Consider the following 14,230-nt stretch of genomic DNA (forward strand, 5'->3'; position numbering starts at 1 on the left):
AATTTGTTCTTAGCAGTACCAAGCATCACCAGAAGATGACACAGCACATTTGAGCTTTGCTCCCCTACCTTGTGCCCTCAGAAACCCTGGCTAAGCGCTACTATATGAGAGACATGGGCAGCCCTAGCAAACGCCATTTGCTAGAAAATCCAAGGAACTTGGGGCATAACTCCTGTAGTGCAAGTGAGAACATGCAGAAAGCACAAAAAATGTGTTACATTTCGGCCCACGCACCCCGGAGAGATGCTGGGCTATGCAACACTGCACACAGAGCAGAAAGCATGTGGAAAGAGGATCCCAGAGACATCAGGTGGAAATGATCTCTGGAGATCCATAGTCCTACCTTCCACTTGCAGCAGGACCATCACCAATACCAGAACCATTCACTCCCTGGGATTCTTAACTGGAGGATTCCTGTTCTTTTGTACATGGCTGTTAATAGCTTATTAAGTGCTTGGGAGTGTCTGCATGGCAAACAGCCAGAGAGGAGAACAAAACCTATCATCTCCAGGCCTTGCCTTCTAAATTGGTCAAGCGAACAAGCAACAGGAGCAAACTGTCCCATAACACTGAGGAGGAAATCAGTCCCCTCTCTCAGCTCCTAATCATCAGTGAAAACGGAATCGTGGTCCAAAGCAAATGAAGTCAGCAGTCCTCAGGAGAAGGTGAAAGGGCACCTCCCAGGCTGGGGCCCTGCTGATGGCACCCCTCGGGCTGTGCAGAAGTCCTTTATTCTGCAGTCACAAAAGAATTCAAACAAGTCATTTAAAAGTGCCTCAAGGCAGAGCTTGTCACTAGATCAGGTTTGCCCTGTTGAAATAATAAATGAGGTAATGCACAAAACTTCGATTTGAGGATGTTTCATTCATAAAACAGAAATACCAACAGCTTTACTACCAAATAAACTTCAGAGATGGCTTTAAAAAGTCCCCACACCTCTCTCCTTGCAGTAGAGCAGAGCCAAGCCGTAGGGATTCTGTGGCACAAGACACACTGTGTTTCCAAGGACAGCTCTGTAAATCGAAATGAGAGCTGACAACTTCCAGGTCATTAATCCCACAGCGTAAACAGAACCTATGTGCCAGGGCCTGCGCTCAGGTGGGCTGCAGCAACGGCCGCCCGGGAAGAACTAGACAAACACTGTCCTGCTTTTCGTTCTGAGTTTCCAGAAAAACTTTTATAATCAATTCTTCACTCCCTTCTACTCATCCTCAGGATATCTGGAGCCTGGTGCCGGCTATATTTGTGTTGCTAGCTGAAAGAACAGCAGAACATGCCAAGCGTTTAATAACAAAATTCCAGCCTTGTGACACAACCCAGTAATCCCAAGACTGGAAACTAACCTCATATTTCTACTCAGCACAAAACCCTAATCCTAACAAGATCACCACTATTTTTATTTTGCCTGAACCTTTTCTAAAGGCGTGTTTCTCACAAATTAAGAAAGTTACGGCAGAGCAGGTCGAACAGGGTTGTGTCACTTATGTACACAGAAACTGCTAAAACTAGTTAGGCCTATCTGTGAGCTCTTACACAGAATTGGTTGTAGCAGGATGAGCTGTTGTAGTGGCAACTACTGGTCCCCCCCACTTTGGGACGCCCCTCAGGACACTCCTATGATGAGGAAACAAATGGAGAGTTGCAGGCTCCTAACAAAGCCCTGGGCTGGGCATGAGCACACATATAACAATTCTCATCTAATATCACGACTGCAAAACAGCAAGGCAGGAGACTTAGGAAGCCAAGAACCTAGGTTCAGGCCAGGGACAAATGTGCATTATAGACATGTCTAAGGACTCATCAAGATGTCTGCAAAAGGGAGGGAATAAACTCTCCCAACCCCCAGCTGGTGTTTAAGCCACTGTTTGCCTTCATCATTTCCATCACCTGATCCCAGGCAGCTTCTCCACTACTACAGCTGTCCTGGCTTCAACACCACTCAGGCTTGCAGTACAGAGTGAGCCATCAAACACCTGGAATTCCATTTTAAAACAGCTTTTACTATCACTAACTGCGCTGCAGATGTGAGGATGTGCCTGACAAAGCTGTAGCACGACCCTGTGCTGTATCCCAGCACAGCCAGAAGAACTGCTCATCTGTCTTGACTTACAAGTCACAAAGCAGCAGAAAAAATGTGCCAGTGAGCACAGTCCTACACAGCTGCAATACGTGACACACAAAACTGCAAATGCAAGTGTTTTAGGGGAAGATAGAAATAATATTATGTTAAGCTAGCAGAAATAATTTGTGCACAGGGTACATTTATTCCTACACCCAGAAGCACAAAAGGTTTATACACCTATTAAATAAATATCCAGGCACTACAATGTTTTATGCAAAGCTCTCTTTCCATTCCTAACCGTAATGGGCATAATTTGTAAAGACCATGATCTGGACTTATTGTTGTAAAGGATATACAGAAGCATCACTTACAAAGAAACAAATTCAGCTTCAACCTTGACTAGGTCATCTTTTGTATTACATCTAACAGTCAGTGTTAGAAACAGTTTTATAGATACACATAAAAGGCCAGAATTGAACAACTTACTCTGCGAAATGACACAACGTAGAATGTATCTTCCCTTCTGCGAATAGCTTCAAAAAAATCTTGGTAGCTCCTTGGAGAGGCATAGTACACTTGCAGCTCATTCCCTGAGTTCCTGCTGAAATAAAGAGGAGAAGGTAATTATTTTAGACAAGAAAGTAAATTTCAGTGAGACAATGACTTTAAAGACCTGCTTTTCAAAAGAGCTGCAGCTCTTCATCCATCAAGAGAAGCATGAGGAACATTAAGCACAGGTGAAGACAGTGAAACTGGTGGGTATTTTCTGAAAGTTCAAGGTACTTTAAAGGTCTTGCTGTGGGAAACTTTTCCAGGCTTGATGTTATTCATGCTTTTGAGGCTGGCAAAAACCCACTTGCTAGCTCAACAGGACAAAAAAGTTTCAAGTCAACCTAAAGTGTCTGAAAAACTGCACCGATTTCTGAAAACAGATTTTAGCAAATTTTACAATGAAATATCATTCTGAAATTAAAAAAAAATGGAAACATTTAGCTTTTTTTTTTTTTTACTGCTAAAGATCCAAATCACTCAAACTGAAAGAAGTGCAAAGCTAAACATAACTAGAACTTTTCATTTACTGGCAAGCACCACACCTTTTCTTTCACCCACTTTTTTTTTTTTTTCATCTCTTTGGTCAACTCAAAAGATTTGCTCTTAATTTTCAGTTTTGACAGTGGAGCAAAATTAAGATATTCACATCATTATGGCCTATCTTTTCACAATTCTCATCTTACATATAATAGATATGTGGAAAAGACACTCTAAACTATTCTAAGCAAAAACACTGGTGAGTTATACAATCATGGTACTTATCCACTGTTTATTTTGGAAAGGTGAGAAATTCCTAGCACATATTGCTATCATGTATACTTCCCCAATCTCATTCAAAAATAATATATTTAATCAAATTGGAAAGCTGTACTTACATAAACCATTAGCTGGACTTTCAACCAGTCATTTTAATTCTTTCCCACTCTAATAGCATACTGTCTGTCTGCAGCTTTTGAGGCAAAAACACTGATCAGGCTACCCCTCCCAAGCAGTCTTCTGCTGACCCAGATTTTAAACTACGGTGGCTAATTTAGATTATTTTGGTATGTTTCTAAAATATACATAACTATGCACCCAAAACAAGGCACACATCTATCATCAAGTGATTTTCTCGAGCAGCAGTAATAGTAGACCGTTATTATCTCCTCTTCTGCTGCTAATACAGCCCTGTTGCAATCGAAGGGCTGCAGCTGCCAAGCCAGTTGCCCTTTAACAGGATTGGGGGTGTAAGTCCTGGGGGATCAAGAGCAGGCAGCTCTACCCTATATCTCCTCTTTAGCAAAACTATGCAAGCGAGGAACCAGATCACAGCCTTCACACACAGGAAACAAAGGCTGGAGCTAATTTGAGCTTGATTACTCATTCAGAATAACATGTAGGCCCACCAACCCACCCCTGAGATTCAGCATTGAAGTTTTACTGTGATAAAAGGCATCACACCCACGCATTGCTCAGTAAAACACATCCTGAAAACTGAAACAGGTCCCACAGATCCGTTTGCTCGCCCACACTCCAGAAGACACAGCTAGACCTAAAAAACAGCCTGTTATAACTCTAAATCCAGCCATGGGAGAAAACTGTTCCAAAGCACTTGGAAACCACCAGGCCTTTACAAAGTTCTCCTGATCCACAGAACAATTCCAACACTAGTCCCTGATTCCAAGTGATACCAGTAGATTACAGGTATTACACTGTACCTACCATTGAGCATCTAAGGGTAACCACAATGGGCTGCTCCATGAAAGGAAGGGAGGAACTCGAGATCCAAAAGCAATAGTAAAGCTACCAGTTGTTTTAGTAATACCATACCTTATTACAAGAAAGCATCACATTAAATTGTGTATCCAAAACAGTGGTGCTGGGCCTGGCCATTTATTGGGAGGTAAATAGGTCTTTTTTGTTTTAAAAGTTCAAAGGGCACTCTTATGCACCACAAAGCACTAGGATGTTGCACATATATTTGTTTTGAGAAGGAATGAGGTCATGGACACAGTGCTTTATGCACCACAAACCACAATTTTAATAGCACAAAATTTTGATATCTGGAGCCCTAAAAACACACTTGCAGAAACCTTCATCAAAATTACCTCTGAAGAAAGCTGAGAGGTTTTAATGGTTTTCTGGAAACCATCATGTCTTATCTTCTTCCTCTGCCTTAACTTCATTGCAATACTTTTCATCATTCATCAATTTGCTTTTGAAACCCAGGACCAACATGACAACGTTGCTATCACCAGAAAGATAAATCTGGATCCTGTTAATGCCCTCCTGCTCATGGGTCCAGGTCGCCAACAAGGATGTTTTAGAAGGTAAAGGTCACTCAATTTCCAGTCACAGCACTGGCATGAAACACCTTGACTGAATGCTCCACAGGGGTAGCATAATGACAAATGATAAAACTGAATAAACAGCACCTTTCTTGTGTGTGCAATTGATGAGGCACAAGCACTTCAGAAAGGAGCTGGGGCATTGGCAGGCAGCTGAAGGTGAGCCTGCAGTGCATCAGAAGGACAATGGCACAGGGGGTTGCCAGGTGACCAGGGCCTGGAGCACAGGATGTAGAAGGTGGGACAGGAGACAGAGGGAACTGGGCTTGTTCAGCCTGGAGAAGAGGAGGCTGAGGGGGCTCTAAGAGCAATCCTCAGCTTCCTAATGGAGATCACAATCCAGATGGAGACAGTCTTTCTTAACAGAGACATAGTAAACTTGAAGTTAAACCTCCTTTGAGTAGGAGGTTGGACTAGAGATCTCCAGAGGTCCTTTACAACCTAAACTACTCTGTGATTCTATGATTTCATGGAGCATCTAACAGCTGATGGCTCTGGGAGGAACTGGAAGTCTGTTCTATGTTCTTAGCAGTTCCAGGACAGTCACAGCGTGCAGCTGCCATGACTCACTGGTCCTGTTCATTTAAACATCATTCATCTGAAAAAAAAATCTCACTTCCTTCTGAGCACAGCAGATTATTCCATGCAGAGCTGCATGTTGTTGCAGACTGTTTTTAATAACCCAACTTATTTTTTTAAGAGCAATGCAAGCATGTATATTAAAATGCCTTGTGCCATGAAGCTGCTTCATCCAGTCTTCACTTAAAACAGATATCCTTCGTCGGCCTGTAGAACTAAAAAACATTTTCCTTTTTTTCTTGTAAGTTAAGACATATCAAAATCGGGCAGCCTGGTTTCCATAACATTTGCCTGCAGCTTGGTATTTTCTCCCAGGCTGATCCTGCTCTCAAAGCAGCAATGCAAACAGAAGGGCCACAGCTGTCTTTCAACGGCAACATTTCAGGTGTTCTTCTCAACAAGTTCCCTTTATAATCCATTTTGCTCTTACACTTCTCTTTGGCACTTCAAAGCAGAGAACCTTTTAAACAGTCTCACAGAGAAGGCAGAAGAGAGAAGTTGTTTCCTTAAGGTTTTCTCTCCAGTTCTTCCTGTCGCCAGGGAAGAGGGACAGGATATGTATGGGGGGGGTCAGGCAGGGGGCATCAGAAAACTCCGGATTTGTGTGTTCTAATAATCACCAGGGAAAATCAGGAGATGGAGACAAACTATGCAAATAGGATGTAATGATGCTTTAATTTCGTCATAATAATTTGGTGCTAGCTATAATGGCTCCACTCTTGAAGATAGTGAGAGAAACCTTTCTCTTACCAGACTCAAGTCCCTTTGAAACCTTTTTATAAACTATTGATGTCACCACAGACAGTCCCAAGACAATTCCCTCTTTTATTTTTTCCCTAAAGATTCCAATCCGTTTAGGAAGGGACTCTGCAGGGTGAAATAAAGGTTTTCTTAAGAGTCATTGGTAGAAAGACCCCAGAAGAGCAGAGCTGTGATACAGGGATCCCTTTCAGAGGGAAGCAGTTATTTGCTAAGGGGCAGAGATTAGGCCAATAAATGTAGCTAACCTGTCTTAAGAATCCCAACAAGGTGAAAACTGGCATTTTTTACCATCTTTTGGTGAAAAATTAAGTTATTAAGTAGAAAGCAATGACAAAGGAGGTGTTCTGCCTTACCTGAGGCTTGTGTCTGTGTAAGGCATGGCCATTAGCTGGGAATCTGCCTTCTCACTGAGGGAACTCTAAAAAAGGGGGAAAATAAAAAGATGACACAAAGTAAAAACAATAAGCATTTTCTTGGTTTGGCACTACCTAAAGCATGACGCACATCTGTAGCAGAGAGTGAATATGTAATGGGGTGCAGAGATTAATCAGTGCCCTGCACAATAAATGTGCATTTTTCCACCGGTGAAACATGAGTAACTGAAACGGCCAGCAAACAAGCTGGAACCACACATAAAAAGCAAGTGTTTTAATACAGCCAAATTTGAAGTCACAAATTCAGAGACAAAGAAGGGAGGTTGGCACCACACACAACGTTTGCACATACCGTGTCATCCAAGCGCAAAATTTGCTATCACTCATGTCAAATTTGCAGAATTCTTCTGAGGTTACATCCACTGTGTACCTCTGCCAAAATACACTACTCATAACACACTTCTGGTGTCTAAAACACTAGAAGCACCTGAACTTGCCCTACTTAAACGTTCTATCATTCTCCTTTAGACACCAGTGAGAAGAATCTGAAGTTTAATACTCAATACTTTTTCTCTAGAAAATTGCTGTATTTCTGACATTGTTAAGTTCAATTCCTTTTAAAGTTGTTGCTAGCTCTTAATCAAATAAAACACTGAAAATGCATGGTCTTAATTTTATCCTCGTTATTGCTATGCCATGTAGATGAAAGGGATTTTAAAAAATGGGAAATATGAGCCCAAATCTTTTAATTCCATAGTCTTACCAAACATGCAACCTTCTAGCAAAAAGCTGAAAAAAATGAAATAAAACCAATCAGCTGCACCCCTTAGCACTGAACCAGATGAATGCTGTACGTTATATATCTCTACATTAACCAACTGCTTATCCTTATCCTTCCATAGCCTTACAGAGAAGCCATGGAAAGGTTAACCGTTGGTTTAATTTTAGAAAACACTAAACATGTTTTGATGAATGCTGAAACTTCTAGCCTGAATCCAAGAGCAAGAATGGAAGAAGAACTCTAACAACATAATAATCAACCAAACCCACTAATTTAAAATGGGAAGTGTTGGGTACCCTAATTACAGGCACCGTTGCTGTTTTTTTCTATAATGACAAGCACAAACAAGTAAAAGAGAATATTTTGTTACGTTGTCTGAAATTATCTTGTCATGCTATTGACTCACAAGTATAAACCTGCCTACCTGCATAACCCGTGCTTTTTGCTGTTGGTTATTTGACAACCTTCTGGATCTTGTTCGTTCCACTTCATGTCTATGAACCCATCCTCGAAGTTCGTGATTCAGCCTAGAAAAACCCACAGCATTAACAGATGTTTAAAAGAACAGTTGCAGATTTTTTTTTATTTTAGAAAACAGTTTAACTAGCCACTAGAAAGATATTGCTGATTATTACTCCTTTACCTTATGATAACTTATCTTTAATGACAGAGTAAGAACATATAATTGCAAGACTAAATTTATGAGGGAATCTGTAAGGACATATCTATAAAGTATTTGGATCATGGATGTTTCAACAAAAAGCAAATACAGTACTTTCTTTTGCCCAATGAGCAGTAATTCTGAAATTACTGGAAAGAATACTGAAATTTAGAATCAAAAGTTGATCAGTTCAAGACAAAATATTAGTTAAGAAGGCTAAAATACAGCAAATAAATCTGAGAGAAGGAACAGACAAATTAGAATGGAGATAAGGTTAGTGATGTACTCATATCTTTGGAAAAAGGGGAGCTCGGTGTTTTCTAACAGTGAATAAAGCACATTGCAATGTCAGGTTCAGTCTTGTATCAGAAGCTGAAGAGTAGGAGACCATCCTTTATGTATTTCTGATAGAACAAGCTTTTAGCTGGACTTGATTTCCATATTATGAACATTTCTAGATATGAAGTGATTTCTCTGTCAGTTCATGAAAAACCTCCAGGCAATCTGAAAATTGTTATTCGGTTATTGCTAAGTGACCAGTGTGAAAACTGAGTGAAAATCATTACTAAAAATATCAAAAGATTACAAGTATCCAAGTCGATCTCCTGTCTCTATGGTAGTAGACCTGGACAGTGCAGACACTTACAGAGGCACTGGGCACACACTGCATGAACACAACGAATGGATAACATCATCATTCACAGCTGTCTGTCCAGTAGCACTCACCCAACACACAATTTATATCTAAACTCCTAATAAAAGCTTAAATGCTCAGAAAAAGGTTGTTTGCTCACCTCAGCGACTCTGTTCGGTTGATCAGGGGCTGACAAGGGGGGGGTGGTGGTGAAATATATAATAGTGGTTCTTCCGAGACTATCATCAGTGCTTTGTTATCAGATACAGAACGATCATACCTGGGGAAAAAAAAAAAAGGAAAAGACATGAAGAAATCCCAATCCCTTTAAATAGTTTTTCATGAACCTCTGACCAAATCCAGAGAATAAGCACTATCGTTAGCAAACCCAGAGAGGTTACTGCTGCTCCCATGGGACTTCTGAAACAGGTGAATAACAATTTCTATCAAACATCTAATGGTCTCAGTCAATTCCCCAAAGGGATCTGATAGCACTCAACACAGGGAAGATAGATGAGCATTAGCAGATGTTGGATTTCTTCCCGAACAGGCCAGATATTGAAAGATAACGTAGTCTGTAAAATATTCCTCATAATATGCAAACTATGAGATCTCTGCAGAGACAACTTTCTCTTTCGTTCCAGAGCCGTGCAAGATTTGCTACACAAATACTACATTTATTAGCCACTAAGACCATGCACATGTAAAGTCCATGAGCTATATGACAATGATGCAGCCACAAGCTATACTACAACTGAGTGAGGAGGATTTACATCTCCAACAGTGACCAGAAGCTAGCTTGGCTCTGATGAAAAGTGAAAAAGAGCATGTATTTCAATACAAAAATCCACAGCACTGTCAGCAACAAAGCAAGGACAGATTGCCGGTTATCTGTATCTCCTGAGGGGTTAACTACTTATCATCAAATACCTATTGTAAGTTCTGCTCTCGATAGGGCATCAATAACTGTCTTACTCCTCTTGGTTTTGGCAGAGACCGGTAGCTCCTAAACCTCAACTTCTTTTGGAAAAATCAAGCATAAGAGCTTACGAACATCTTATTTACATTCCCCTCCCTTTCCCAGCTTTCAGCTTTCTCTCCATCCTCATGTCTGCTTCTCCCGCTCACTGTATCTAGGACTGATAAAGGAGAATATGCAGCAAAGAGCTCACAGCTTGCCAAAAAACAGGGTGAAAGAGTAAGAGAAAAGGAGGAGGTACAGGCACTAGCATGTCCTCCTAAGAGGACTGCTCTACTACTACGTCCCCTAAGTCATGGTCTGAAATGTGCCACATAGGACACAAAGCCCTCACCATGGCTACAGCCTTAAAACGCTCGTGATTTATTGCGTTCCTTCTGCATGGCAAAATACATTAGGGCTTTCTGCACATCTGTGCCTGGCTTTGTTCAACCAGCCAAAACTCTCCACTGGAAAGGGACAATCTGATAGGATAAATCTTCTAAGGGGAAAACATGAGCTGGATTAGCCAGAATTCAATCTGGAGACAATTATACGTTCACTTATGCACTGAATGCGAGAGATCTAGGAAGCTTGAAAGAAACTATATAATTAAATAATGGGTAAGCATAAAGACAGACTCAGAAATTTCTAAAAAAGTACAGTGCTAAGTTCAGAGTGTGTCCTTAATTGTGAACTTCCCCAGTCTTCTCTTGAGCAACTAAAAAAATAAATACTCCAGCCTGAAAAGTAGGAAGAGATAGATAATATGACAAATACCATAACTATGCAAGCTAAAATAAAGATCAGGGGAAAAAAAGCAGACAGACAAAGAACTGAAGAAGGTCATGAAAATCTCCAAGACACACACTTGTTTATAAGCTCTTTTCCACCACACTGTCCCTAACAACATACAGCATAGCCACACGTACACTTCTGAAGCTCTATGTATTGGGCAATCTCAGAGATAAAAGATCATATTCATTTGAAAAGCAACCTGGTAAACTTTGTTAAATAATAAAAGAAATCACCTTTCAAAACACTGTCTCTGTAAACTCAGTAGCTCTGTAAGAGCAGCAATAACACTGCCCAAAAAGGTTAGCAAATGGAAAGGCAGTGAGATCTAAAAAGCACCATTAGCCCTCTGCCACTTAAAATATGTTAAAGATTTTCGTTGCACCTGTTTTCAGGAATGATGTCCCCAGGTATTTTCTGAGCTGTGCTGGACTCCTGGTTGGCTGAGAACTCCAGAAGATTTCTGGTCCGGTGGCTGGAACTCGCAGTGGAATCAACTCCATTGGGATCCTTTTCAAATACACTGCAAAATATAATAACCACAACAAAATTATCGCAAATATAAAGGGTCTGCAAGACACTTTACTGTAGCATGTTAAATACTCAGGTGGATAAGTTTGTGGCTGCTGCTGTATTACATGGATAAGGTTCATGTCATATCTAACGTAAACACATGGTGTCTTCCGTCATTATATTCCTGTCATTCTAAGCATTAGTAGACAGAAAAGCAATTCTGTTCTTTTCTTCAGTTTTAAATGTTCAAAGGATTTTGATGCTCTGGTTTTCATGTTCCCCCATAAAGCTTCACCTGATGAAACTGAGATCAATCTTTTTCTTATCTAGATCTGCAGGCATAAAAAAATTACCTACATTCAAATCAAATTATCCCGAACTTTAACTCAAAGCACAATTGATGTAGTTTATATGAATACAGTATGTATGGAAAATATGGTTACCAAATTCCGTGCAGCTGCAAGCTTGGAATATTATGCCAGATATCTAACAAACCTGTACACAAACATATACATGTTCAATTCTACTTGGATTTAGAAACATTAGGAGGGCTGACAACCCCATCCGCATAGCGGCAGCCGGCTGTGGTCCCAGATACCCTGTCATCCTGGTTTGTGCTTGCAGTGATTGAAGGACCTTCCCCTGGCTCAGCCAGCCAGCCGTGCAGCACAGGAACGCCCGTGCTGCTCTCCATGCAGAGGAAGGCTGAAGCATTTCACACCTGAGCTGGAAAAACCAACTGCACAACTGCTATACGAGATCAACTGCATCCCGGTTCAGAAGGGTGACTTACAAGTGAGAAATCTTGAAAGCACAAAAAGCAATACTTCAGGCCATCCTCTCCAGAGGCTAGCTTTACTCTTTTGTAAATGTGGTTGCTTCCTGAAATATGTATGCTTACAAAACCAAGTTCTAACCTTCTTAGCCGACGAGCAGAGCATCACCAGCAGCAACACAGTGAAAGTACAAAAATAAAACAAGACCCCAGCATGTCAAAGACATCTTTGCCATGCATGTTGATCACTACCTACAGACCACATTTTAATTCATTCCCCACCTCTCCTGTGTAGCAGAGCATAAACTCTGCAGGGGAAGATCTCATTTTCCTATTTGTTACATGGCACCACTTTGCAATCCGCAACCAATATAAATGTTAATAACAGAGAAAGGCAAGAACTAGCAAGAAGGGCAAACTAAATACTCCACAACTAAGCAGAAGGCACACAGACATAGTTGCCTAGCAATCCCCTCTCTTTTGCCAACACATTTGCACTCCTGTTAGCAGTAACTCAGGTCTCCCCGTGAGTAATTGTGTCACGTTCTGCAGAACTGCTGGAGCCAGGGCAATCCCAGATCCAGGCTGACGTCGCTTGGACTGCCTCCTCTCCTGCAGGTTTCCAGGCAGCAGCACAGAATCAGGGCAGCAGAAATGCTACAGGCTCTGCTTTCACTAGTGACAGCGAGCAAAAAAGTACTTAGAGGCAGTTTCCTTACTGTATATGTACACTAGCATCCAAATGTCTCATTGCTTCTGCTGCATAGCGTGGAAAGCTGGATGGTTTATTCATAGCCTCATAGATCAGGCAACACCAGACTATCCAATTTTACAGAAATAATCTCCACTATCTACTATATTTTATGAGATCATGTTTCTTTTCTTCCAACGAAAGCATCAGCACAGCTGGCAGCATATCAAGCCCAGAACCAGAGCTCAAAACTAAGGCTGATGCTTAAAGGGATGCCACATGTTCTTGCTGGAAGTCACATAACTGTGAAATGTCCCTGCTCTACCTAAGCTGGACCCATGACAGGGAAAAATATATGGAAATTTATTCACAAAACCAAGAATATCTATCAGAAGATCTGAAAGTTCTAACTCTCCTGCAAACCATTTCTCCACAGCCTGAAGTGTATCAGCTGCCCAGCATGTTGATGGACTTACTGGGTCTTGCATTTTATCCTATCCTACTTCTCTCCTTTCCTGTTCAAAATGATATATTCAACCAGAGAAACTTTCCATGTAATTATTGAGTTAAAGGTGAGAAAAACCTCATCAGTAGAACTGTAACAAATCTGCATTTTTCCATGATGGTTCTTCCTTCCTATTTGCCTTGTTCTGCAAAGCTGATTCTTGTTATTTCAGGTTCCAGCTTGGCGAGGTGACAAGTTCGAGGCGAAGTGCCACAAGCACCATGTTGCTATTCCAGTTCACCCCGAACTCTGAGCGAAAGTAAAGAAATCCAAACCAAGTCCACCAAGGATAAAGATAAACACCGCTCTGCAATCACAGATAATCTTCAGTTTTTGTAATTTAGTTGTTTTAGCTGTACAGACACTCAAAACCACACACACCTCATTTTATTATATCAGCCTTAATAGAGAGGAAATGTTTATTTTCACTCTTCTCATGCTTAAAACACCTTAATCTTTTCATCAAAATTAAAATTTCACTTTTGGCAGCAGCTAAATACGGGATGTTTCAACCTGGAAGAAGGTATCTTCAGCAGCAAAAGACAAAGAATGAGGCAGAGAGCGTGTTGCCATTCTTAAATCACGGCTCCCACTTCTGTGAACATGAGCACCAACTTAAGGACAAAACATGGTATTATTTACGGTATTTATTCCAATGCCCTTTTCTTTATCAGGATTGTTATTTTCCACAAAACGCTTCTTTTGAAGCAGGGCTAGCAGCAATTTCTGCCTTAAGCTACATGGGCAAATTTTGCCTACCCTTTCCCATTCATTTTTTAGGACCTTGAAGACGATCGAAAGCTTCCCTCTCAAAGTCTCAAACATGTCTTAAAAAAAACCCCAAACAACTTCCCTTCCTTCTTTCTTTGGTTTGTGACAATGACCCAAAACCAAAAGGACTTTCATTTTGGATGAGGAAAAACCCCACAACTTGAAATACTGCCCTGCTTCCACCTTCTAGTTACTTGGGGAGTTTTGTTAGTTTTTCCCCGCTCTGAACAGAAGACGTTGTTGTTACGTTGTGCTATTTCTTCCTCTTCCTTTCTCCCACAAGAGGTCACTTGTGGAGTTTGTCTGTAAATAGGGCTCCATCTTCAGGTAACAGATAGGAGAGGACACGTAGGTAACATTCTATATATCCTCTGACTTCTCAAAGACCTTCCCTTGCCATGTGGGAACATAAAGGTATGACATATCAGAAATGTTCCTCCTTTGACATCTCAAATTGGCACAGGGGAAAAAGAATGACTTAGGACCAAGG

General features: G+C 41.0%; 1 protein-coding gene across 3 annotated transcripts in view; it reads right to left on the reverse strand.

Moving 5' to 3' along the window:
* ATF6 (activating transcription factor 6) overlaps nucleotides 1-14,230 on the reverse strand; it is an 81,587-nt gene that overhangs the window by 45,981 nt on the left and 21,376 nt on the right. For 2 of the 3 annotated variants that reach the window (XM_014943492.1, XM_014943491.1), the window contains exons 10-14: nucleotides 10,871-11,008; nucleotides 8,893-9,012; nucleotides 7,862-7,964; nucleotides 6,636-6,700; nucleotides 2,549-2,663 (exon numbers count right to left, since the gene is read on the reverse strand). In XM_014943492.1, coding sequence (XP_014798978.1) covers nucleotides 2,549-2,663; nucleotides 6,636-6,700; nucleotides 7,862-7,964; nucleotides 8,893-9,012; nucleotides 10,871-11,008 — 541 coding nt within the window. The remainder of the gene's footprint in view (nucleotides 1-2,548; nucleotides 2,664-6,635; nucleotides 6,701-7,861; nucleotides 7,965-8,892; nucleotides 9,013-10,870; nucleotides 11,009-14,230) is intronic. The other variant, XM_014943493.1, reaches the window with a different exon arrangement.

Source organism: Calidris pugnax, unplaced genomic scaffold, assembly GCF_001431845.1.
Source record: "Calidris pugnax isolate Ruff unplaced genomic scaffold, ASM143184v1 scaffold63, whole genome shotgun sequence".
In the NCBI taxonomy this organism is placed as follows: Eukaryota; Metazoa; Chordata; class Aves; order Charadriiformes; family Scolopacidae; genus Calidris; species Calidris pugnax.